The 22,155-nt window shown below is 51.1% G+C and overlaps 1 protein-coding gene across 1 annotated transcript in view; it reads left to right on the plus strand.

The window, feature by feature from the left end:
* Window positions 1–22,155, plus strand: part of Vav1 (vav guanine nucleotide exchange factor 1) — a 52,738-nt gene that overhangs the window by 10,504 nt on the left and 20,079 nt on the right. Inside the window, exons 2-19 of the mRNA XM_006996086.4 lie at window positions 9,862–9,978; window positions 10,485–10,543; window positions 10,635–10,703; window positions 11,438–11,546; window positions 11,634–11,729; window positions 12,998–13,066; window positions 13,223–13,326; window positions 14,344–14,443; window positions 16,359–16,454; window positions 17,075–17,143; window positions 17,290–17,376; window positions 17,479–17,564; window positions 18,336–18,468; window positions 20,360–20,469; window positions 21,236–21,337; window positions 21,682–21,779; window positions 21,865–21,887; window positions 22,056–22,101. Coding sequence (XP_006996148.1) covers window positions 9,862–9,978; window positions 10,485–10,543; window positions 10,635–10,703; window positions 11,438–11,546; window positions 11,634–11,729; window positions 12,998–13,066; window positions 13,223–13,326; window positions 14,344–14,443; window positions 16,359–16,454; window positions 17,075–17,143; window positions 17,290–17,376; window positions 17,479–17,564; window positions 18,336–18,468; window positions 20,360–20,469; window positions 21,236–21,337; window positions 21,682–21,779; window positions 21,865–21,887; window positions 22,056–22,101 — 1,573 coding nt within the window. The remainder of the gene's footprint in view (window positions 1–9,861; window positions 9,979–10,484; window positions 10,544–10,634; window positions 10,704–11,437; window positions 11,547–11,633; window positions 11,730–12,997; window positions 13,067–13,222; window positions 13,327–14,343; window positions 14,444–16,358; window positions 16,455–17,074; window positions 17,144–17,289; window positions 17,377–17,478; window positions 17,565–18,335; window positions 18,469–20,359; window positions 20,470–21,235; window positions 21,338–21,681; window positions 21,780–21,864; window positions 21,888–22,055; window positions 22,102–22,155) is intronic.

Here is a 22,155-nt window from a genome sequence, read left to right on the forward strand (position 1 = left end):
TCCGGGAGGGCACTGCACAGCCTGCAAGCAGGGCATCTCTTCCAGGTGCCCTGTCCGCTCTGCACCTCTTCTGGGCAGTTCAGCCACCAGCGGTCCTCACAGCTGGCGCTTGGGGAGGGGCCTAGAGAGTCTGGTCTGTTTCAGGGACTTCCTGTTGACTTCTTGTTGTTTAGCTCCTGAGGTTAACATGCTTCTCTGTAGGATAGAGTGTATCACCTCCTCTTAGCATGCCCTGTGTCTTAATGAGCTTCCTTCCAACGTGGAAGGTTTCATCTTGGAGGAAATTGCTACCCTCTCCCCTCCTTCACCCCTCTCCTCCTATCCTCTTCTCCCCTTCCTTTCTCTTGTTTTCCCCCATTTTTGATACAAGGTCTCTATGTGTAACCCTGGCCGACCTGGAACTCACTATGCAGCTCAAGCTTATCTTAGTTATAGCTATCCCCCTGCCTCAGCTTCCCGGATGCTGAGATTACAGGTATATACCACCACACTGTAATTTCATTCCTGATTTTCGCTTGGGGAGCCCAAAGCATGGAGGTTAAGATGACCTGCTCAAGGTCCCCTGCTTACCTTCATTAACCTGACCCCTGCCCCCCACACCCATACTGGCTGGGACGCTGGGCTAGGAGGAGAGGGGAGAGGAGAGGCAGCCCCACTCCCAGGATGCTTTGGACTCAGTGTGTCATCAGCTCCTCCTCTTCAAAGCTCTGGGTAGGATGCACAGCATGACCACCCTCTCTGGACAGCCATGTGGCTGCCTCAGTGAGCCAGGCAGAGCCTGGAAGATGCCATCCCTCTGCCCCCTTCTTCTATCTTCCCCGGCCAGGCCTGGTAAGGCATTTCCTGTTTCTGGTGGTTTTCCTGGGTTGGGGTTGTGGGTGTGGAAAGCACAGAAGACAGAGTTTGTGTTGAGTCTGGGTGGCTTTTCCCCAGCCCTCTACGGAGGCCCTTAGCCCCCAGTGCTACTGCCTTGACCAGAATTCTCTCTATTTTGGGCAGAGGCACCAAGAGCCAACTTCTGACTTCACCGAAGTGCCTGGCTCCTAATTTGCCTAAGGCCTTGTTGCTTGCCCAACACCATGACTCTCTTCATCCTGGAGCAGGAGGGAAGCTGAGGGGTTGTCCCCACAGAACAAGGAAGAACTCTTCTTCCACATGCCTCCTAGAGCAAGCGGCTTCCTGTCCTTCATCACCCTTTTAACATCCCTCATGATACTGGGAAGTTCTTCTAGCGGTCTAACCGCAGTCGCTGCTGCTCTCTGAAGGAGCTCTCTTCTCTAACTGACCACTCTGAAGCCGTGGAAGGCGTGATGAATCATACTCCCTTTGGAGGGGTCATGTGACTGAAGGGAAGGCAGTCACAAAGCTCAGCTGATCCTCTGAGGTTAGGAGGGAGTTTCCTGTTTTAGGCCAGACAGACACCTCTCACCTCTAGTGGCCCTGTCTGGATGTCTGGGGTTAGTCCAGGGCCCACCAGAATTCTGGGTGGTATGAGTAGTTCCTGTGTCGGCCCCTAGTATGTCCCTGTGAGGGCTGGAGGAAGGGGGTGCATTGGCTCAGTTTGGCTCAGGGGGGAGCAGGGGCAGGGCTTGGCTTTCATGCTCCCTGGTTTCTCCACCTCGTGCTTTTCACACATGTGTCCCTTTGGTGGGCCTCAGTTTCCCACTGGTCAGACAGAAGTCCTTTGTTCAGCCATTTCCATCTCTGGTGGAATGAATGATGGAATGGTTCCTAGATGGGCTAGGAACCAAACTTGGACTCGGTGAAGATGCTCTTAACTGCTGAGCCATTTCTCCAGCCCCTCTGCATTCCATACCAGCACAGCAACTCACTTTTAACAGCTCGGCAAGGCTGGCTGGACGGTGAGCCCCAGAGATCCTACGGTCTCCACCTCCCCAGTGCTGGGATTGCTGGAGAGTGGGGGTGAGGGGCCGTGATGTACCGGTGGCTTCAATGCTGAAGAAACCCCCTCTCCTTCCTGGGAAGCCATTAGCTGCCTACAGCTCCCCAGAGAGGGACATAGTCCTCATGAGGCCCTCCCCGTCCTTCAATACAACCTCTCTTGATCCCCACCCCCCAGCCCCAGGTCTTTAAATAGCTGTTCATATCTAAGAGTGAGCCCTTGAGTGACGTGTGGACCTTAGGCGATGCTGAAGTGTCCATGTTGGGTTGTTGCAGTTGTTACAAGTGGACCAATCCTCTGTGGGGTGTTGGTGGGGGGGAGGCTGGGCATGTGAGAACAGGGCTCCATGTGGCCATCAATCTAAAATAACTCAAAAAATAGTCTAGAGCTGGGGCCATGTCTCAGCTGTGTCTGGCATGCATGGAGTCCTGGGCACCGTTCACAGGGCCACAAAAACCCAACCTGAGGTTCGCTCCTGTCATTCCCAGCATACCAAGAGGTGGAGGCAGGAGGATCGGGACTGTGTCCTCATCCTTAGCTATACAGCAAATTTGAGGCCATCCTGGGCTACATGAGAACCTGTTTCACAAACAGGAAGAAGGGCCGTAGAGAGAGGGCTCCAAGAGGCAAGTACTTGTCAAGGAAGTGTGCAGACTGGAGTTTCTTCCTAGAACCCAACGGGAAGTCAGAAGTGGATGTGAGGTGGTCCTGGGATGAGATGGGAGGTGGAGACAGGGGAGTCCCTGGAGGCTCACAGGCACGGAGCAACAGAGAAACCCTGGCTCAAGAGAGGTGTAAGTCAAGTGCCAACACTGAGGCTGGCCTCCAGCTTCCACACGTGTGTACCCGAACTAACGCACAAGCGTGCATGCAAATATATGCACACATACAAATCCTAAACAAAGGAGAGTTAGGACAAAGAGCAAATGTGCTCAGCTTCGCTAGTCACTCAATAGTGAGTTGATGGCCGCACCCGTTCCTTCTACCATTTAAAACTGATGCCACTGGGTCCAGGAGCTGGGGAGCAATGGTTGCTGAGACCTGATCTCTGCCCTCATGATGAACGGCGAGTTCACTGAGATCCCACTATCAGTACAGACGAGGGTGACGTGATGTGATCAATACCAGGCATCCATTAGTAGAGGCTTAGCCTTTGGAACAGTAGGCTGATGGTGAGAGAGCTGTGCACATCATAGTGATGATGGTGATGGCCATGGTGGTGGTGATGGTGTTGGTGATAGCCATTGATGATGGTAATGATGATGGCGATGATGGCAATGGTATTGATGAGGGTGGTGCTGATGGTGATAGTGGTGATGATGCTGATGGTGATTATGGTACTGATTTTGATGGTGACAGTGGTAATGATGATGGTGATAGCGACTGATGATGTGGATGATTGTGATAATAATGATAGTGGTGATGATGGGAATGGTGGCAATGATGATGGTGATGGTAGTGGTGGTGATGGTGGTGGTGATGATGGTGATGGTGGTGGTGATGATGGTGGTGGTGATGGTGATGGTGGTGGTGGTGATGGTGGTGGTGATGGTGGTGGTGATGGTGATGGTAGTGGTGGTGATGGTGGTGATGGTGATGGTAGTGGTGGTGATGGTGGTGGTGGTGATGGTGGTGGTGATGGTGTTGTTGTTGGTGATGGTGGTGGTGATGGTGTTGGTGGTGGTGATGGTGGTGGTGATGGTGGTGGTGGTGGTGATGGTGATGGTGGTGGTGGTAATGGTGGTGATGGTGGTGGTGGTGATGGTGATGGTAGTGGTGGTGATGGTGATGGTGGTGTTGGTGATGGTGATGGTGGTGGTGGTGATGGTGATGGTGGTGGTGGTGATGGTGATGGTAGTGGTGGTGATGGTGATGGTGGTGTTGGTGATGGTGATGGTGGTGGTGGTGATGGTGATGGTAGTGGTGGTGATGGTGATGGTGGTGTTGGTGATGATGGTGGTGTTGGTGATGGTGGTGGTGATGGTGGTGATGGTGGTGATGGTGATGATGGTGGTGGTGGTGGTGGTAGTGGTGGTGGTGGTGGTGATGGTGATGATGGTGGTGGTGGTGGTGGTAGTGGTGGTGGTACTGATGGTGATGGTGGTGATGTTCATGACTGTGATGACAGTGGCAATAGTTTCCAGATGCTGAGGGCTCACACCAGGTCAAGCTCTTCGAATGGCCTTGTCACTGAATCACAGACGCAGTAGACACAGCCCTCCCAGCGTTTGTCTTATCTCCACTTACCTGCTTATCAGTGTGCAGCAAGCGATTCTGCGGCTTGACCATGCGATTCTCATAGGGCCTTCGGGTCAGTTCTGCCGTGACTTAGCTTTGCAGTCCACCCTTAAGGTTTCCTGTGGGACCACAGCCGAATGCTGGATCGGGCACTGTCACTTGATGATCCGCTTCCCAGGTGGTTCAGCTGCCCGGGACCCCAGATCTCCTCTGCAGCATTGATTGGGTGGCCTTACAACATGGCTGTGGTCAAATGGTGCAGGAAGTCACGGAGAACCCGCAAGGCCGCTGTGCCCACTTTTGAAGAGTCCCTTATCGTCACTATCACGAATACTCTTAGTCACACAGGGCCGGTTGCTTCAGCACGGGAGAGGGTTACAGGAGAGATGACTGCAGATTCTGCATGGACACTGGGAGCTGGGCACCGCGATGGCCACCTTGGAGCCTGGCAGCCATCTTGGAGACTGGTGGCCATTGTCGCACTGTTGGAATCGCTGTAGATGTAATGATGATAATTCTTGGGGACAGGAGAGATAGTGGGTAAAGTGCCTGTTATCAAGTGTGAAGACCTGAGTTTGAATCTCCAGGACCCACATAGAAAGCTGGGAATATACCTGTAACCCCCCAGTCCTGGGAGGTGGAGTCAGCCGGCCAGCCTAGGCTAATCAGAGGGCTGTGGCTTACTGAGAGACTCTGCTTCAGTAAAGAAACTGGGGGGTGATGGAGTAAGACAGCCAGCGTCAAACTGCTGTCCACTTGTACACACAGCACACATGCACACACATGCACACACATGCACACACATACAAACACATACAACATTTCTGATAAATTTTAATTTCTTTTTTTTCTTTTTTTCTTTTTTTTTTTTTTTGGTTTTTCGAGACAGGGTTTCTCTGTGTAGCTTTGCGCCTTTCCTGGGACTCACTTGGTAGCCCAGACTGGCCTCGAACTCACAGAGATCCACCTGGCTCTGCCTCCCGAGTGCTGGGATTAAAGGTGTGCGCCACCACCGCCCGGCTAATTTTAATTTCTTGCAAGACCAGCAGCCCCACATGAATTTGCCATTGTCAGAGCATCATGCATAGTGTTGATAACTCTATGATTTTCCACACGATCTTTTGAGTCATGTGCCAACTGTAATAACTTAAAAACTGATTTTGGTAGAAATTGCATTGTCTTTGGGGCTCAGTCTTGGACATTGTTGAAATAGTCCTCCCCCACTCCAAGGCTCAGGGAACGATTCAGAAGAGGAGGTGGGAAGAATGTACCAGCTGGGGAGTGGGTACTGTGAAATGGTTTGTCTTCTGGACATGACGAAGCCATACCACTCATGAACTGACCACGGCTGTGGGTACCTGCACAAGGTGAAGCCAGCATGGACGGGTGGGTAGACGGCGCTAGGCTCCACCTTCTCTGAGGAGCTATTGATGGTAACACAGTTTCTAGGGGTGAAGAATCATTCTTTGCTGAGAGTGTGGCCACCCGTGGGTTTCCCACGTTCCAGTGAATGCCTCACACCCATGCAACACACGTGCAGCACAGATTGACCATAGTGGGCTGTGAAAAACAAAATCGAGACCATGGTTGGAAAAAGCACAGGGACAAACAGCCAAACTAGTGGAAACACATGAACTGTGAACCAATAGCTAAGGAGCCCCCATGGAACTGGACCAGGCCCTCTGGATAAATGAGACAGTTGATGAGCTTGAACTGTTTAGTAGGCCCCCAGGCAGTGGATCTGGGACCTGCCCTTGGTGCATGAGCTGGCTTTTTGTCCTAGGGCCTATGCTGGGACACTTTGCTCAGCCTTGGTGCAGGGAGGAGGGGACTGGACCTCCTGCCTTAACTGAATCCACCAGGCTGGGCTGACTACCCAGGGGAGACCTTGCCTTGGAGGAGGTGGGAATATGGGGTGGATTGGGGGGGAAGGCTGGGGGGGTGGGAGGAGGGAGGACAGGTGAATCCGTGGCTGATATATAAAATTAAATTAATTATAAAATAAAAATATTTATATAAAAAAAGGGTCATCACTGGAACACCTTTGGAACATCAGAGGTGAAAAAGGCAGGTTGGTAGTGATTTGGGGAGTTTGACTGTCCTGCCCTGGTGATAATGTAGTTGCAAGCGAATTCTCTAAATAGAATCTTTGTTATGAAAAGTCTTCATATTGAGTCTAAATAATAGGGTTTTCTTTGAAAAAATATTTGTCCCATGTGTGTGACAGGTATTACATCACCAAAAGCAATGCAAGAGGCTATTGCATAAAGTGAATATGCAGGTACCATGGGGCCGATATTTTAGGCACCCACAATAGTGAGCGCAGCTGTGAAGACAGGCCGCATTTGTGCCTCCGTCTTTGACTTATGCACATACTCTGCTGTGCCTGTTGGAAATGGAATTGTTATAACCAGGCAGATTCTTTGAGAGTTCATCCTTGCTGTCCCCTCTTCATAAATAAATCTTTATATTCTACTCAAAAAACAAACAAATAAACAAAAAACCAAAAAAACCCAAAAAACCCAAAAAACCCAAAAAGGATGAGAAGTTGTGAGAGGACCATGTTGGGGGAGATTTCGAGGCATAGACAGGGTGGACACAATCACATTTCACTGTATACATATATGAAATTCTCAAGAATAAAGAAAAATTAATATTAAGAGAAAAATAAGTATTGGCAAATACTGATTTGTTCTTGGTATTAAAAATACTTGCTTCAGCCAGGTGGTCGTGGCACACACCTTTAATCCCAGCACTCAGGAGGCAGAGCCCGGCAGATCTCTGTGAGTTCGAGGCCAGCCTGGTCTACAGAGTGAGATCCAGGACAGGCAACAAAACAACACAGAGAAACCTTGTCTCGAAAAACAAAACAAAACAAAAATTTGCTTTGTTTTTTGTGATCGAGTGTTTCGTGTGTCTGTCTGCCAGTGTGTCATGAGCATGCCTGGTGCCTATGAAGGACATCAGCCCCTTGCAACTGGGCTGCATGGATGGTTGTGAGCTATCATGTGGGCGCTGGTCCTTTCAAGAGCAACAAGTGCTCTTAGCCAGTGATCCATCTCTCCAGCCCCAATTCTTGAAGATTTTAAACATGGATACGGTGAGATATCATCACACCTCCATCCACCCCTCCTTTTCCTTCTATGTCCCATCCAATACGCTTCCTCCCAGCTTCATGCTGTTTTTATGATTCAGTATACCTGGTTAGTGCTGCCCGTGTGTGGGGTATCCACTGGGGCTAGGGAACCCCACCAATGACCATAACGTCAGTAAACAATGATCCTCTCTCCCCAGAATGCCAAGAGCTCCTTAGCAGCAGTGGGGCCTAGGCCATCTAACAGTCTGTGCTTGGGTCAGGCTGGCTTGATCCCACAGTTGCTATCAGTCCCCAAGCGACGATGGTGTCACTTCGAGCAGACAACATCTCACGGCATTCCTCCTCATCCCCAGCTCTCATGGTCTTTCCACACCCTGAGCCTTGATTGGATGGGGTTAATATCGACGTCTCATGTAGGGCCGGGCACTCAGTCTCTTGTTCTCAGCGCAGAGTCCAATTTCCCTACAAGATGCTCAAGTCTTTGGGTTCTCCACACAATCACTTCTCATTACTGCAAACTCTTGTGCAGCCCACATCCTTCCCGAGATAACGAACGTGTCCATCCTTCAGGCCTTTCTGAGTCAATCCGCACCCTCCCTGCCTGATGCAACTGCTGATAAGTCTCATCACCACCCCTGTGCTTTCTCTAGGATTTGGGCAGACATCTTATCTTAAAAATGTGTGTATACATAGTAAATAAATACATCTTTAAAAAAAAAAAACAAGGCACTTGCCATCCATCAAGCCTGATGATGACTAATCCCCTGGACCCGTGTGTGGAAGGAGGGAACTGACTCCTACAAGTTATCCTCTGACCTCCATGTGTGCCTCTGCTCACACACAAATGTATGTAATAAAAATATAACATTTCCTGGAGGCAGGAGGATTATATAAATTCAACGCTATCTGGGGCTACATAGTGAATTCAAGACCGGCACAGTTTTTGTTTATTATTATCATTGTCATTGTGGGTGTGGCTGTGGCTGTGCGTGCACGTGCCACGGTGCACGTGTGGAGGTCAAAGGACAACTGTGGATCCGTTCTCTCCTTCCATCTTTGTGTGGGTTCTGGAGCTCAAGCTCAGATCCTCAGGATTGTCGAGCAAATGCCTTCATCTGCTGAGCCATGCTGTGGCTGTAGTCAGAAGGTTTCTCTGGTCCTGCCTGGCCCTGCAGTCCCACAGCTGCTTATAAAATAATCACTTAGAGGCTTAATATTATTTACAAACTGTATGGTCTATGGCAGGCCTCTAGCTAGCTCTTATATCTTAAATTAACTCATTTCTATTAATCTACATTTTGCCATGTGTTCTATGGCTTACCGGTCTGCTGGCATATTGTTCCTTGGGTGGCAGGCTGGTGTCTCTTTTCCTCTGCCTTTCTTCTTCCTGTCTCTCTCCTTGGATTTCCTGCCTGGCTATAACCTGCCCTGCAGCTTCTTCATTAACCAATGGGAACAACATATATTCACAGTGTATGGAAAGACATCCCACAGCACTTCCCCTTTTCTGTCTAATCAAAAAGGAAGGTTTTAACTTTAACATAGTAAAATTACATATAACAAACAGTTATCAAGCAAGAATTACAGTTACAATATCTAGTCTGTTTGTATTTGACAAAATTAAAGAAAATACTTTATCATCTATCCTATATTTGTGAGTCTAAGGTTTTATTTTTAATTTATCTTTTATCATAACCAAGAAAAATTATAATTATAACTATCTAGTCTTCAAATCCATCAAAGACCTGACAAGGAACATAATAATACTTGAGAAAACAGAAAATGCAAGCAAGCAATTTCCAAAATTCTTGGGAGAATAAACAGAGACAGCTGGCAGCCTGGACAGTTACTAAAGTTTATCAGCATCGTTGGGGTATCCAATTTGGCTACAGGCCTAGAGTATCTGACAGACCATTTTCAGAAGCAGGAATTTTGAAAGACCCTCTCACCCTGTCTTGGCAGAGTTCAGTAGTCGCTTTTCCTTGTGTCTTGCTTTTTGATTAGACAGAAAAGGGGAAGTGCTGGGGGATGTCTCTCTGTATGCTGTGAATATGTGTTGCTCTGATTGGCTGATAAATAAAGCTGTATTGGCCAATGGCAAGGCAGCTTAGAGGCAGGCGGGAAATTGAAGGAGAGAGAAAGGAAGGAGAAAGGTGGAGTCTGGAGAGACGTCAGCACTGCCAGGAGAAGCAAGATGTGAAAGTGTCCGTAACCCACCACCATGTGGCAACTTACAGATAAATAAAAATGGGTCAAGTTATAAGAGCTGGCTAGCAAAAAGCCTGCCATAGGCCACACAATTGGTAATTAATATTAAGTCTCTGAATGATTATTTTATAAGTGGCTGAGGGACTTCAGGGCCGGGTGGGACCCCAGGAATGTGGGACCACAGGGCCAGGTGGAGCGGAGAACCTTCCGACTACAGCTGGCCTTATTTCAGTTTTACTTATACGTGTATTTATTTTTACATCTGTATTTCCTGGTTTGCCTGTGTGTGTGTGTGTGTGTGTGTGTGTGTGTGTGTGTGTGTGTGTCTGTCTGTCTGTCTGTCTGTCTGTCTGTCTGTTTGTCTATGTGCACACACATCGTGGTGTGGCCTCAACCTCATTTCTCTTCCCTATAGTTCCTCTGTCTTAAGAACATCCGCACCTTCCTGTCTACCTGCTGTGAGAAGTTCGGCCTCAAGCGCAGTGAACTCTTCGAGGCCTTCGACCTCTTTGATGTACAGGACTTTGGAAAGGTGAGCTGGATTCCCAGTGCCCAGAGGTGGGACCTCAATTTGTTCCCATTACTACCTGATGTGCGTGAGTGAGTGCGTGCATGCGTGCGTGCGTGTGCGTGTGCGTGTGCGTGTGCGTGTGCGTGTGCGTGTGTGTGTGTGTGTGTGTGTGTGTGTGTGTGTCCACTGGGGGGCTGGTAGTGGAGCCAGGTTGGCCTTCCAGGATGTTGCCCGTATCATGGGCTTGGGGCATGTGGGACGAGTTCAAGGATCTGCCCACCCGCTGCCTGTGTGACCTCGGCCGAGTTCTGCCTCTCTGATCCCCAATCACTCCCACGTAACAAATGATTGCCTTGCCCTGCCTGAGTGATCATGTGGACCCGAGAGTGGGGAGGCTTTGCTTGCGGTGCAGGGATGTAGGGGAGATGCTGAACTGCGCTCCCCAAAGTCTGAAGGGATAGCCTCGGTGCTGGGAGCCCGAGGGGTGGGATGGGAAGGGATTTCAAGCAGCTGTACCCTCACTGCAGGTCATCTACACCCTGTCTGCTCTGTCATGGACACCCATCGCCCAGAACAAAGGGATCATGTGAGTAGCAGTCAGGGCTGTGGCTCTGGGGCCTCCTGAAGCTCCAGCCCCCTGTCCCACTGCCCTGCTTACAAGCCTTTCTGTCCTCCAGGCCCTTCCCGACAGACGACACCACCATGGGCGACGAAGATATCTACAGTGGCCTTTCAGACCAGATTGAGTGAGTATCGGGGTCCGATGTGTTCAGGGTTTGTGGGACACAGTGGAGATTGGAGTCTGAGGGGGCATGGATCTTCCTGGGGTCTGAGGGGACCTGGATCTTCCTGGGGTCTGAGGGGACATGGATCTTCTTGGAGTCTGAGGGGGCATGGATCTTCCTGGAGTCTGAGGGGACCTGGATCTTCTTGGAGTCTGAGGGGGCATGGATCTTCCTGGGGTCTGAGGGGACCTGGATCTTCCTGGGGTCTGAGGGGACCTGGATCTTCCTGGGGTCTGAGGGGGCCTGGATCTTCCTGGAGTCTGAGGGGGCCTGGATCTTCCTGGGGTCTGAGGGGACATGGATCTTCCTGGGGTCTGAGGGGACCTGGATCTTCCTGGGGTCTGAGGGGACATGGATCTTCCTGGGGTCTGAGGGGACATGGATCTTCCTGGGGTCTGAGGGGGCATGAATCTTCCTGGGGTCTGAGGGGACCTGGATCTTCCTGGGGTCTGAGGGGACATGGATCTTCTTGAAGTCTAAGGGGACATGGATATGTTCCAGGGCCTGAGGGATGTAGATCCATCCTGGGGTCTGAGGGGCACAGATCTGTCCCAGGGTCTGAGGAGACATGTATCTGTCCTGGGCTCTGAGGGGGACACATTGAAAGGCCCGGGGGGCATTGCGGATTCAGCCTTGATTCTGAAGGGATCTGATGGGTCCTTGGCTTGGGGACATGGCTTGAATCTGTCCCCCAGTGATACTGCGGAGGAAGATGAGGACCTTTATGACTGCGTGGAGAATGAGGAGGCAGAGGGGGATGAGATCTACGAGGACCTCATGCGTTCAGAGACCGTGCCTACGCCGGTGTGTGGGTCTGGGAAGGGCTGGGCAGGTGGGGAGGTGGGGAGAGTTGAAGAACGCGTCACCAGCCTCTGCGGTCCCTGTTCACAGCCCAAGATGACGGAGTACGACAAACGTTGCTGCTGCCTGCGGGAGATCCAGCAGACTGAGGAGAAGTATACAGACACGCTGGGCTCCATCCATCAGGTGCGTTACGCCCATGGGCCCTGCCAGGGGTGTCTCCTCCCTGCCTCCTCATAAGGGGCCTTCCAATGTAGCCCAGGCTGCCTGAGTGCTGGGATGAGAAGCATGTGCCACCACCCCTGGCTCCATTGTTAAAAAACCCAGCTTAATAGAGATGGATAAATACACCCAAAAAAACCCACTCAGTCATTGTTAAATCCAGGCATGGGCAGCCAGTGCCACTGTCTAATTATAGAACATGGTACCGTTCTAGACAGACAAACTGTACCTCAGCTGTCACCTTTCAGTTTTCCATTCTCCCAGGACCCACGAGTCCACTTTCTGTCTCTGGATTCTTCTGCTCTGGACATTTCCTGTTGAGAGCCCCATACCATGTGGTCCTTTTTGTGTCTGGGACTCTCACCCAGCACAATGTCCGTGGGGTCCCTCCACATGTGTCGGAGCCTGTTCCTTGCTGAGTAATATTCCAGCACGTGGAGGGACCACACTTGGTCTGTCGCCTGCTGGTGGACTTGGATGGTGTCCACTTTGGGGCGATTGGTGATAACTCTGCCTTGGAACAGTTGGAGACAATTTTTGTATGGGCACTCCCTTTTGATTTTTTAATTACATTTATTCATTTTATCACTATGTAGCCCAGCTGGCCTAGAAGCACTGTTATGACAGGCACGTGTCACCATGCCTAGCTCTCCATTTCTTTCTTCTCTCTGTCTCTATTTGTCTCTCTTTCTTCTGTTTTTCTTGCTTGCACTCCCCTCTCCTGTTCGTGTGTGTGTCTCAATCTCTAATTCTCTGCCTGTCTCTAGTTCTGTTTCTGTCCATCTCTGTTTCTGTTGCTCTTGAACTGTTTCCCCACCCCGTGTGTGTGTGTGTGTGTGTGTGTATGTGTGTGTATATGTGTGTGTATGTGTGTGTGTGTATGTGTGTGTATATGTGTGTATATGTGTGTATGTATGTGTGTGTATGTGTGTGTGTGTATGTGTGTGTGTGTATGTGTGTGTGTGTGTGTGTGTGTGTGTGTGTGTGTGTGTGTGTGTATTCCTATCACTATGCAGGTGCCTGTGTCTTTCTGTACTGTCTCTGTTTCTGTCTCCATCTCTCTCTGTCAGTCAGTCTGTCTGTCTCTTCCTTGCCGTTTGTTTGTGTTGTTGTCGTCTCTCTGTGTCTGTTTCTTGCTGTTTGTGTTTCCCCTGCCTCATCCTCTTTTCTGTCCCTCTGGGCGAGCTGCATGGAGGATCCTCTTCGTCTTACCCTCTCTCCGCTCTCCTCAGCACTTCATGAAGCCCTTACAGCGATTCCTCAAGCCTCAAGACATGGAGACCATCTTCGTCAACATCGAGGTGAGCCGGCGGTCCCCAGCCCTCTTCGCCTGTTTCCAAGGAGATAATCTCTGAGCCTCACCCGCCTGGACCACGGGTGCAGCGCTCTCCTCTCCTGCTGCTGTGTCTGTGCCCGGGCTCCAGCCCCGTCTTTCCTTCCTTTTCCCCTTGGGGTAGGAGTTGCTCTCTGTGCACACCCACTTCCTGAAGGAGCTGAAGGATGCCCTGGCTGCCCCGGGAGCAACCATGCTGTACCAGGTCTTCATCAAGTATAAGGAAAGGTGAGACGTGGCTGACCAGACTCTGGAGATCACAGCCATGCCAGAGCATGGGAGACATTAGAGAACACTGGGCAGGGTTCTTCACTGAATGCGGGATGAAGGCTGAGTGAGTCCAGGACTTGGGGGGTTCCGGGTGGAACCTCTACCCCTGACCATGCCCCATCCCTTCACTGGGGGATTCTAGGGGGGGATCCACTCCTGACCACGCCCCCAGCCCCTCACTGGGGGATTCTAGGCGGGGCTCCACCCTGACCACACCCCAGCCCCTCACTGGGGGATTCTAGGGGGGGTCCACCCTGACCACGCCCCCAGCCCCTCACTGGGGGATTCTAGGGGGGGTCCACCACTGACCACGCCCCCAGTCCCTCACTGGGGGATTTTAGGCGGGGCTCCGCCCTGACCACGCCCCCAGACCCTCACTGGGGGATTCTAGGCGGGGCTCCACCCTGACCACGCCCCCAGACCCTCACTGGGGGATTCTAGGCGGGGCTCCACCCTGACCACGCCCCCAGCCCCTCACTGGGGATTCTGGGCGGGGCTCCACCCTGACCACGCCCCCAGCCCCTCACTGGGGGATTCTAGGCGTGGCTCCACCCCTGAGCCACTCCCCCAGCTGGCTTTCCCAGCTTTTGTTTAATTTTTACTTCCGCTATGTGTCACTGGGAAGCTTCTGCTTCCTCAACTATGAATCCTCCTGTTCAGGGTTACAATAAGGACTGACTAAACCATTGTATCAGGTACTTAGAACAGGGGCTGGCACACAGTTGGTGCACAATAATTGTGAAGTCAACAACCGTTGGGCACAGACTGTATGCAACAGTCTGGTAAGAGCCTCAGCTGCACGCTACCGTTTACTGTTCAAGTAACCCCCCGGGAGGTATTGCTGCCAGGCCTGTGTTACAGATGGGGAAACTGTGGCTCGGGGTTATGCGTTTGGGATGAATGAGGCCAGAATGGGTGCTTAGATATCTCTGACCTCATAATCACCCTTCCGCGGTGTCCCACCCTGGCCCACAGGTTCCTTGTTTATGGCCGTTACTGCAGTCAGGTGGAGTCGGCCAGCAAGCGCTTGGATCAAGTGGCCACAGCGAGGGAGGATGTGCAGATGAAGCTGGAGGTGGGGTTGTGCCGCCCTGGAGGGATCCCCCGCTCTGCTTATGGGTCTTGGGGAGCACGGGACAGATGGAGTTGGGTCCACTTTGCAATTTACAATCTTTTGTGCATGAGGTGTGCACATGCATATGTGTCTGTCCGTCCATGCACGTGTGTGCGCCTGCTTGTGGATGTCAGAGGACAGCCTTGTGTCTCACCACCTACCTTGATTTTTAAGACAGGGTCTCCCACTGCTCTTGAACTCACCTAGTAGGCTAGACGGGCCAGGGAGCCCCAGGGACCTGAGTGTCTCTACTTTCCCAGAGCTGGAATTACAATTATTTACCACCATGCCTGGTGTGTGTGTGTGTGTGTGTGTGTGTGTGTGTGTGTGTGTGTGCTTGTGTGCACATGTATATTCGGAAGCCAGAGGTTGGTGTCCTCCATTATAGCTCCTCATCTCATATTTTGAGACACGGTCTCTCACTGAGCCCACAGCTCACTGATTGGCAGACTTGCTGGTCAGACAGTTCATATTTGTTTCTGTCCCCTGCCAACTCCTGCCCCCCAGGGTTATAGACATATGTGACCATGCCTGGCTGTTCATGTGGATGAACTTTGGTCTTTCAAACTCAGGTCTTTATAATTGCATGGCAAGCATTTTTCCAACTGAGTTGTCTCCCCAGCCCCTAGCTGGGGCCATTGAGGGGAGAGGCTTCCAGAGGCCATGCAGAGAAAATAGATCAGGGAAGATATGGTCCACAACTCTGAGCCCATACCTCAGCAGCGCCTTGACCTTGAGATGACCTGCCTTGACCCTGAACCCAGATCTCACCTCACACTGAACCCTGGTTTTGGGATGATGACCCAACTTTACCCTAAGACCCTGATCCTGGGAAAGCCCTGATGCCAAGGCTGAGACTTCATCTGAATTGGATTCCAGTGTGGCCCATGGGTCCCTCTCCCTCCCCCACCGGCTAAGTCCAATGCTGCCCCCCACCTGTCTCCCCTCCCCTGACTCATAGGAAGCCTCTGTTAGCCCACAACATCCCCCTTTCCTTATTTCCTTTGCTGGGAGAAGCTGTGCTTTGGGTGGGTTGTGTGATGAAAGGCATGGGAATAGAAAGCTACTCAAACATATCTATTCAAAGTGTGTGTGTGTGTGTGTGTGTGTGTGTGTGTGTGTGTGTGTGTATGCACACATGTTCATGTAGTGGCCCAGAGTCAACACTGGGTATGTACCCCTCTCACATTCCACCTTTTTAATTTTTTTTTGTTTGTTTATGTGGTGTGAGTTTTGCCTGCCTGCATGTATGTCCATGTGCACCACTTGCGGGCCATGCCTGTGGATGCCGGAAGGTGGCGTCCCATCTCTTGGAACTGGAGTTACAGATGGTTGTGGGTCTCCATGTCGGTGCTGAGAATCCAACCCGGGTCCTGTGCAGGAGCGGCCCGTGCCTTTGACCGCCGCGCGTCTCTGCAGACCCTCTTTTACCTTTACATAAATACATCTTCTTTGTGTGTTTGCTCTCCCTGTGCGCACAGGCCACAGTGTGTCTGTGGAGGCACCAGGGACCGCACTCAGACTGTCAGGTTTGTTGGCAAGCCTCTTTACCTGATGGGCCATCTCACCAGTCCCAGCACCTTGTTTTTCAGACAGGGTCTCTCACTGGGACCTGAGGCTTGCTTGTTTGGTTAGGCGGACTGGCGCCGAGCTCACAGCTGCCTCCACCAACCTGCCCAGTTTATTTTATCTTTAGTTTGTATTTGTTTTAACTGTGGGTTCTGGGGATGGAAGTCAGTTCCTCGTGCAGCAAGCGCTTTACAGACTGACCATCTGTACTGTTGTCTGTCTGTCCTCCTCCTCCCCTCCCTTTGCCTCCCCCCTCCCTCCCGCGTCCATCTGGTTCCCATGATGCTCCTGTTTTCTGCCCTTCCAGGAATGTTCCCAGAGAGCCAACAACGGCCGATTCACCCTGCGGGATTTGCTGATGGTGCCCATGCAGCGGGTGCTGAAATACCACCTCCTCCTCCAGGTGCCGGCACAAGGCGGGGGCTCCCTGGCTGTGGCTGGGTGCTGCTCTAGTCTCCTTTGTCTTGTTGAGATGGAAATGCCCAGACAAAGGCAACCATAAGGGAGGAAGCGCTTAGTCAGCTCACTGTCGAGGTTATAGCCCACCACCTTGGGAAGTCGAGGCAGGAAGTCAAAGCGGCTAACCACGCCCACAATCAAGTGCAGCGCCCACTGAACGAATGGTCCCTCACTTGGGCTTAGAGCAATCCCTACACTTACACAGGTCCAGGAACCAGACCCCGGCAGTGGTGCCACTCACAAGGGACAGGTCTTCCCACCTCTATGAAGACAATTAAGACAATCCCCACAGACTCACACACAGGCCAACCCCGTCCAGACAGTCCCTCACTGAGACTCTTCTCAGGTGATTCTCGGCTGTCAACATGACCTTTAAAATGAATCCTTACAGCATCCTAAGCTGTACCTAGAGCATAGGGAAGAGCTGGCTTCCAGGGGTTGGATGCATCAGCTTTTGGGTCATGCCCCAGCCTCTAGGAGGACCTGGTGGGTCAGCATCGGTTGGAAGTTCTTCCGGGGGATAGGGACAGGCCCAGGTGACACCTGACTCCTTGGTCCACACAGGAGCTAGTGAAACACACGCAGGATGCCACGGAAAAGGAGAACCTGCGGTTGGCCTTGGACGCCATGAGGGTGAGGGAGCGGGTGCTGCTGGTTGGGTACCCAGGCTGGGAGCAACCTCTCTGCCTCCTGGTGGGGGCTGATCCTCTACTGCCCACAGAAGGGGTCGGGCCAGGGGCATAGGCAAGGAAGCCTGTCTTACCGTTTCCTGCCCACAGGACCTGGCACAGTGTGTGAATGAGGTCAAGAGGGACAATGAGACCCTGCGGCAGATCACGAACTTCCAGCTGTCCATTGAGAACCTGGTGAGGGGTGAAGTCCAGTGGGCCAAGGGTGTGGACCCACGGGCAGGGTGCTGATCCCCTTCTGGAGAGCCATGGTTAAACTCCACTCTGCCTACTGTGTAGGACCAGTCTCTGGCCAACTATGGCCGGCCTAAGATTGATGGTGAGCTCAAGATTGCCTCAGTGGAACGTCGGTCAAAGACGGACAGGTGGGTGGAGCCAACTCGAACCAAGGGAGGAGCAGAGGGTGTGGGCGGGGCCAGCGCTTGGGTGGAAGGTGGAACAGAGTCAATTTGAGTATGGGGCGAGGCTTGGGCAGTAGTGGGGCCTGATTTCTAGATGGGTGGGCAGGGTGAACATACATTTAAGGTGAACCTATGTAGGGTCAGGGTCTCTTATTTGTAAGAGAGGGTCTGTAAGTAGCCCTGGCTGGCCTTGAATTCACAGAGATCTATCTACCTGCCTTTGCTTCCTGGGTGCTGGAATTAAAGGCAAGAGACACTATGCCCATATGAGTCCAGGTATTTAGACAGGCAAGTAGGTAGAGTCAACATGGATCTGGGGTGCAGTCTGGCCAGGGGGCATGGCTAGACGCCTAGAGAGATGAGTGGAGCCAAGATATACCTGAAGGATTCTTGGTGGGGTCAGCTTCCCGAACAGACATGTGGGCGAAGTTCCTAAATTTGGAGAGGAGCCTGAGTCAAGTAGAGGAATGGGGCCTGATTGATAGATGGAGAGGTTGGTGGAATCACCTTAACTGTCCGTGGAGTCTTGATGGATGTGTGGTGAGTGAAGTCGGACAGGGCCGTGCCAACTCAGATCACGTGGGTGAGGTTAGAATATACCGTTGAGCTTGACTGAGTTGGTCAAGGTCAGGGTGAGAATCCACCTTGCAGGAGGGGAGAGGCCTGGGAGACGGGGATCGGAGGAGTTGGAAGGGTGAGGGGTCAGACCCGGGTCCCTGACCTGGAGGCTTGCAGGTATGCCTTCCTGCTGGACAAAGCGCTGCTTATCTGTAAACGCCGCGGGGACTCCTATGACCTCAAGGCTTCGGTGAACCTGCACACCTTCCAAGTTCGGGATGACTCCTCCGGGGAGCGAGACAACAAGAAGGTGGGCTCTGTCAGCCGGATTGGTGCTCGCGCAGCTTGGCCTTGGGGCTGCCTGCATGTGGGTGTGAGAGAGAGGCTAACTACTTGCTATTTAATCTTCTCATTTAAAAATTCTATTCTGTGTGTAAGTTGGAGTCCAGAGGCAAGCTCAGGTGCCATTCCTCAGGGGTCACCCAACACCTTGTTTTGTTTTGTTTTTTCTTCACTGAACCTGGGGCTTGCCCGTTAGGCTAAGTCTAGCTGATCAGGGAGACCCAGAGAGTTGCCCATCTCTGCTTCCCCAGCTCTGGGATTACAAGCATAAGACATCACTCTTGACACACACACACACACACACACACACACACACACACACACACACACACACATACACAGTTTTTTTGAGACAGGGTTTCTCTGCGTAACAGCTCTGGCTGTCCTGGATCTCGCTCTGTAGACCAGGCTGGCCTCAGACTCACAGAGATCTGCCTGCCCCTGCCTCCAGAGTTCTGGGACTAAGTGTGTGTGCCACCACCATCTGGCTACTCTTGATATTTTTAATGTAGGTTCTGAGGTTCGAACTCGGGTCCCCAAGCACTTCTTTGGCTGAGCCATTGCCCCAGCCCAGTGCTGAGCCCTTATATATCTGCACCGTTCATGAGGGCACTAGCATAGACATGGTGGTGGACTTGGTGGCGCAGACTTGTAATCTGAGCTACTTGGGAGTCTGAGGCTGGAGGACCTCAAGTCCAAGGCCTGCCTGGTTTACAGAGTGAGTTCAGAGCCAGTCTGGGATGAGCTTAGCGGTTGAGTGATTGTGGGAGGCCCTGGGCTCAGTGTCTGTGCTGCGAAAACTACAGCAACTTCCAACTAGAAACACAGACCTCAAGGGACAAAACCAAAAACAAACAATAAAAAATAGCAAAAACCCAGGCATTATCCCCTCTGCCATCGCACTTACATCGCAGGAACTAAGGATGGAAAGGAAAGGGATTCTACAAAGAAAGTAACACAGGATCCCAGACAGTGATGGGTGAGGAGAGGGGAGGTGGGCTGTTGACAAGATTCCACTGGTCAGAGTGTGGACATGATGCTTGAGTTGTACACCAGGTTTTTTCTTTTGCGCCACCATCCAGCTCCCATTTGGATGGGAGATGCAGAGACTTATTTATTAGTCTTGAATGCTCAGCTCTAGCTCAGCTCTTTTCTGGCTAGCTCTTTTAACTTAACCTGTTTCTCTTTATCTACTTTTTGCCTCAGGGCTTTTTGCCTTTTCGTACTTTTTTGCTGTCTCTGTGTCTGGCTGGTTGATGGCTGCCTGGCTTCTGGCCCTGGGCATCTCCCTCATTCTTTCCTCTCTTCTTCTCTAGTTCCTCTTGAGTCTGGATTTCTCCTCCTATTCATTCTCTCTCCCTGCCAGCCCCACCTATCCTTTCTCTGCTTAGCTATTGGCCATTCAGCTCTTTATTAGGCCAATCAGGTGCCTTAGGCAGGCAAATGAACAAATGAAACACATCTTTACATAATTAAATCCCCATCCTTACATTGTGAAACAAATGCAGCATAAACAAATGTAACACACCTTTACATAGTTAGAGTCATATTCCACAACAGAGTGGAAATCTCCCTCTTGGATCAGCTCTCTCTTCCTTTCTTCCGTCTCCTTCCTCCTCTCTTCCCTCTACCCCTTTGGAGAATAAACACATGGATAATGGCTTGCTGTACGGAAGGCCGTGTGTGGCTTTTGGGCTTGTGCATGTGTGTTTGGATGGTCTAGACGGCCCTGTGTGAACACATCCGCGCACATATCCAGCAGCAGGAGTGGTTTGCTACCCCGAGGGATGAGGGGAAGGTGGGATGTGGTCCTGCCTTCTGCAGGGGGTTCAATCTGAGACCCATTTCTCCACATACAGTGGAGCCATATGTTCCTTCTCATCGAGGATCAAGGCGCCCAGGGCTATGAGCTGTTCTTCAAGACTCGGGAGCTGAAGAAGAAGTGGATGGAACAGTTTGAAATGGCCATGTGAGTCCCCTTCTCCTGTTGCTTGGTTCACTCTCCACACTAAACAAAACAAAACACACACACACACACACACACACACACACACACACACAAACACACAAACAAACAAAAAAACCAAACCAAACCAAATCAACCCCAGCAACAATAAACTAAAAACAAACAAAAGTCCCAAAAGCTAAAAATGAAAAACCTGAAACAGCAGTAACAACAAACTAAAAACAAAAGGACAAAAATAAAAACGAAGACCTTCTCATCTCTTTCTCCTCTACCTTTCCATTCTTTCTCTAGTTTTTCTTCTCCTCTCCTCCATTTCTTCCTCTGTGTACACACTCCCTTCCCACTTTTCCATCTGTTTCTCTCTTTTCACCTCCTTCTCTTCCTCTGCTGCCCCCTCCACCTGCTCTTCATTCTGTTGAGGTGAAAGTTGTATAACAAAACCCCAAACATCTTTTAGCTACAACTCCATGGCATTTAACACATTAGAAATGTGTAATTATCACCTCTTAGCTGAGAACCCTGCCATCACCTCAAAGGAAACTCTGTACCCTGTAAACTATCACTCTCCCTCCTTCTCCTAGCCTTATGGTACCTGCCCACCTGCTTCCTCTCTCTTTGATACTCACAGCACCCAACTCACAGTAGCCTGAAGATGGAATGTAATTCAAACATCCATGCATGGATATTGCAATACCTTTATTCTGTAGAATGCTCTTCGTCCATGTATGGGATGACATATTGGTTCTTTGCTTTCAAATTCTCTCTCTAGTTCCAACATCTACCCAGAGAATGCCACAGCTAATGGGCATGACTTCCAGATGTTCTCCTTTGAGGAGACCACTTCCTGCAAGGCCTGCCAGATGTTACTCAGGTGGGTGTGTGGGAGATCCTGAGCCTTGGGCTTGCTCAGACTTTCCTCTGTAGAGAGAGATCCTTCACTGGTCACCTGCTTGAGAGAAGGGATGCCTTACTGTGATCCATTACTCCCCCTCCACCTGTCTTCCTTCTCCTCTTCTCCCTTATCCTTCTTTTGGATAGTGTCTCCCTTAGTAGCCCAGGCTAGACTTGGACATACTGTCTGCTTCATCCTTCCAATGCTGGCATGACAGGTGTGCATCACCACACTTAGCCTTTGCTTCCTTTCAAAGGACATGTGTTGATGGTTAGGGTACCAGTAACACCTCATGACTCTCCTTTATCTCTCCTGCATTCCAGAGGCACATTCTACCAGGGATATCGCTGTCATAGGTGCAGGGCACCTGCACACAAAGAGTGTCTGGGGAGAGTGCCTCCATGTGGCCGCCATGGGCAAGGTATTTCTCGGCCAATGTGGGGGAGATGGGCTTGCTTCTCTGTGGGGGGATTTTCTTTCTGAATATGCACTTTTCCCTTCCGTAGATTTCTCAGGCACTATGAAGAAGGTAAGATCCAATTTCATTCTGTACTTGGGAAATCACAGAGGCTCATGAGAGAGGAACCAGGAGACCCTAGAAATGGGCATCACCATCCTTGGCTGGACAAGGACAGTGAAGAGCTAAGGAATCACCTGGCTGGGAATAGGTGCCTACTTTCTTTATCTCCCCCTCTAGGACAAGCTACATCGAAGGGCCCAGGAAAAGAAAAGGAATGAACTGGGTGAGTGTGCTGAGTGCTATGAGGGAAGCATCTGGATGCTACTCCAGGAGGGGG

The sequence above is a fragment of the Peromyscus maniculatus genome, chromosome 22, assembly GCF_049852395.1.
Source record: "Peromyscus maniculatus bairdii isolate BWxNUB_F1_BW_parent chromosome 22, HU_Pman_BW_mat_3.1, whole genome shotgun sequence".
Lineage (NCBI taxonomy): Eukaryota > Metazoa > Chordata > Mammalia > Rodentia > Cricetidae > Peromyscus > Peromyscus maniculatus.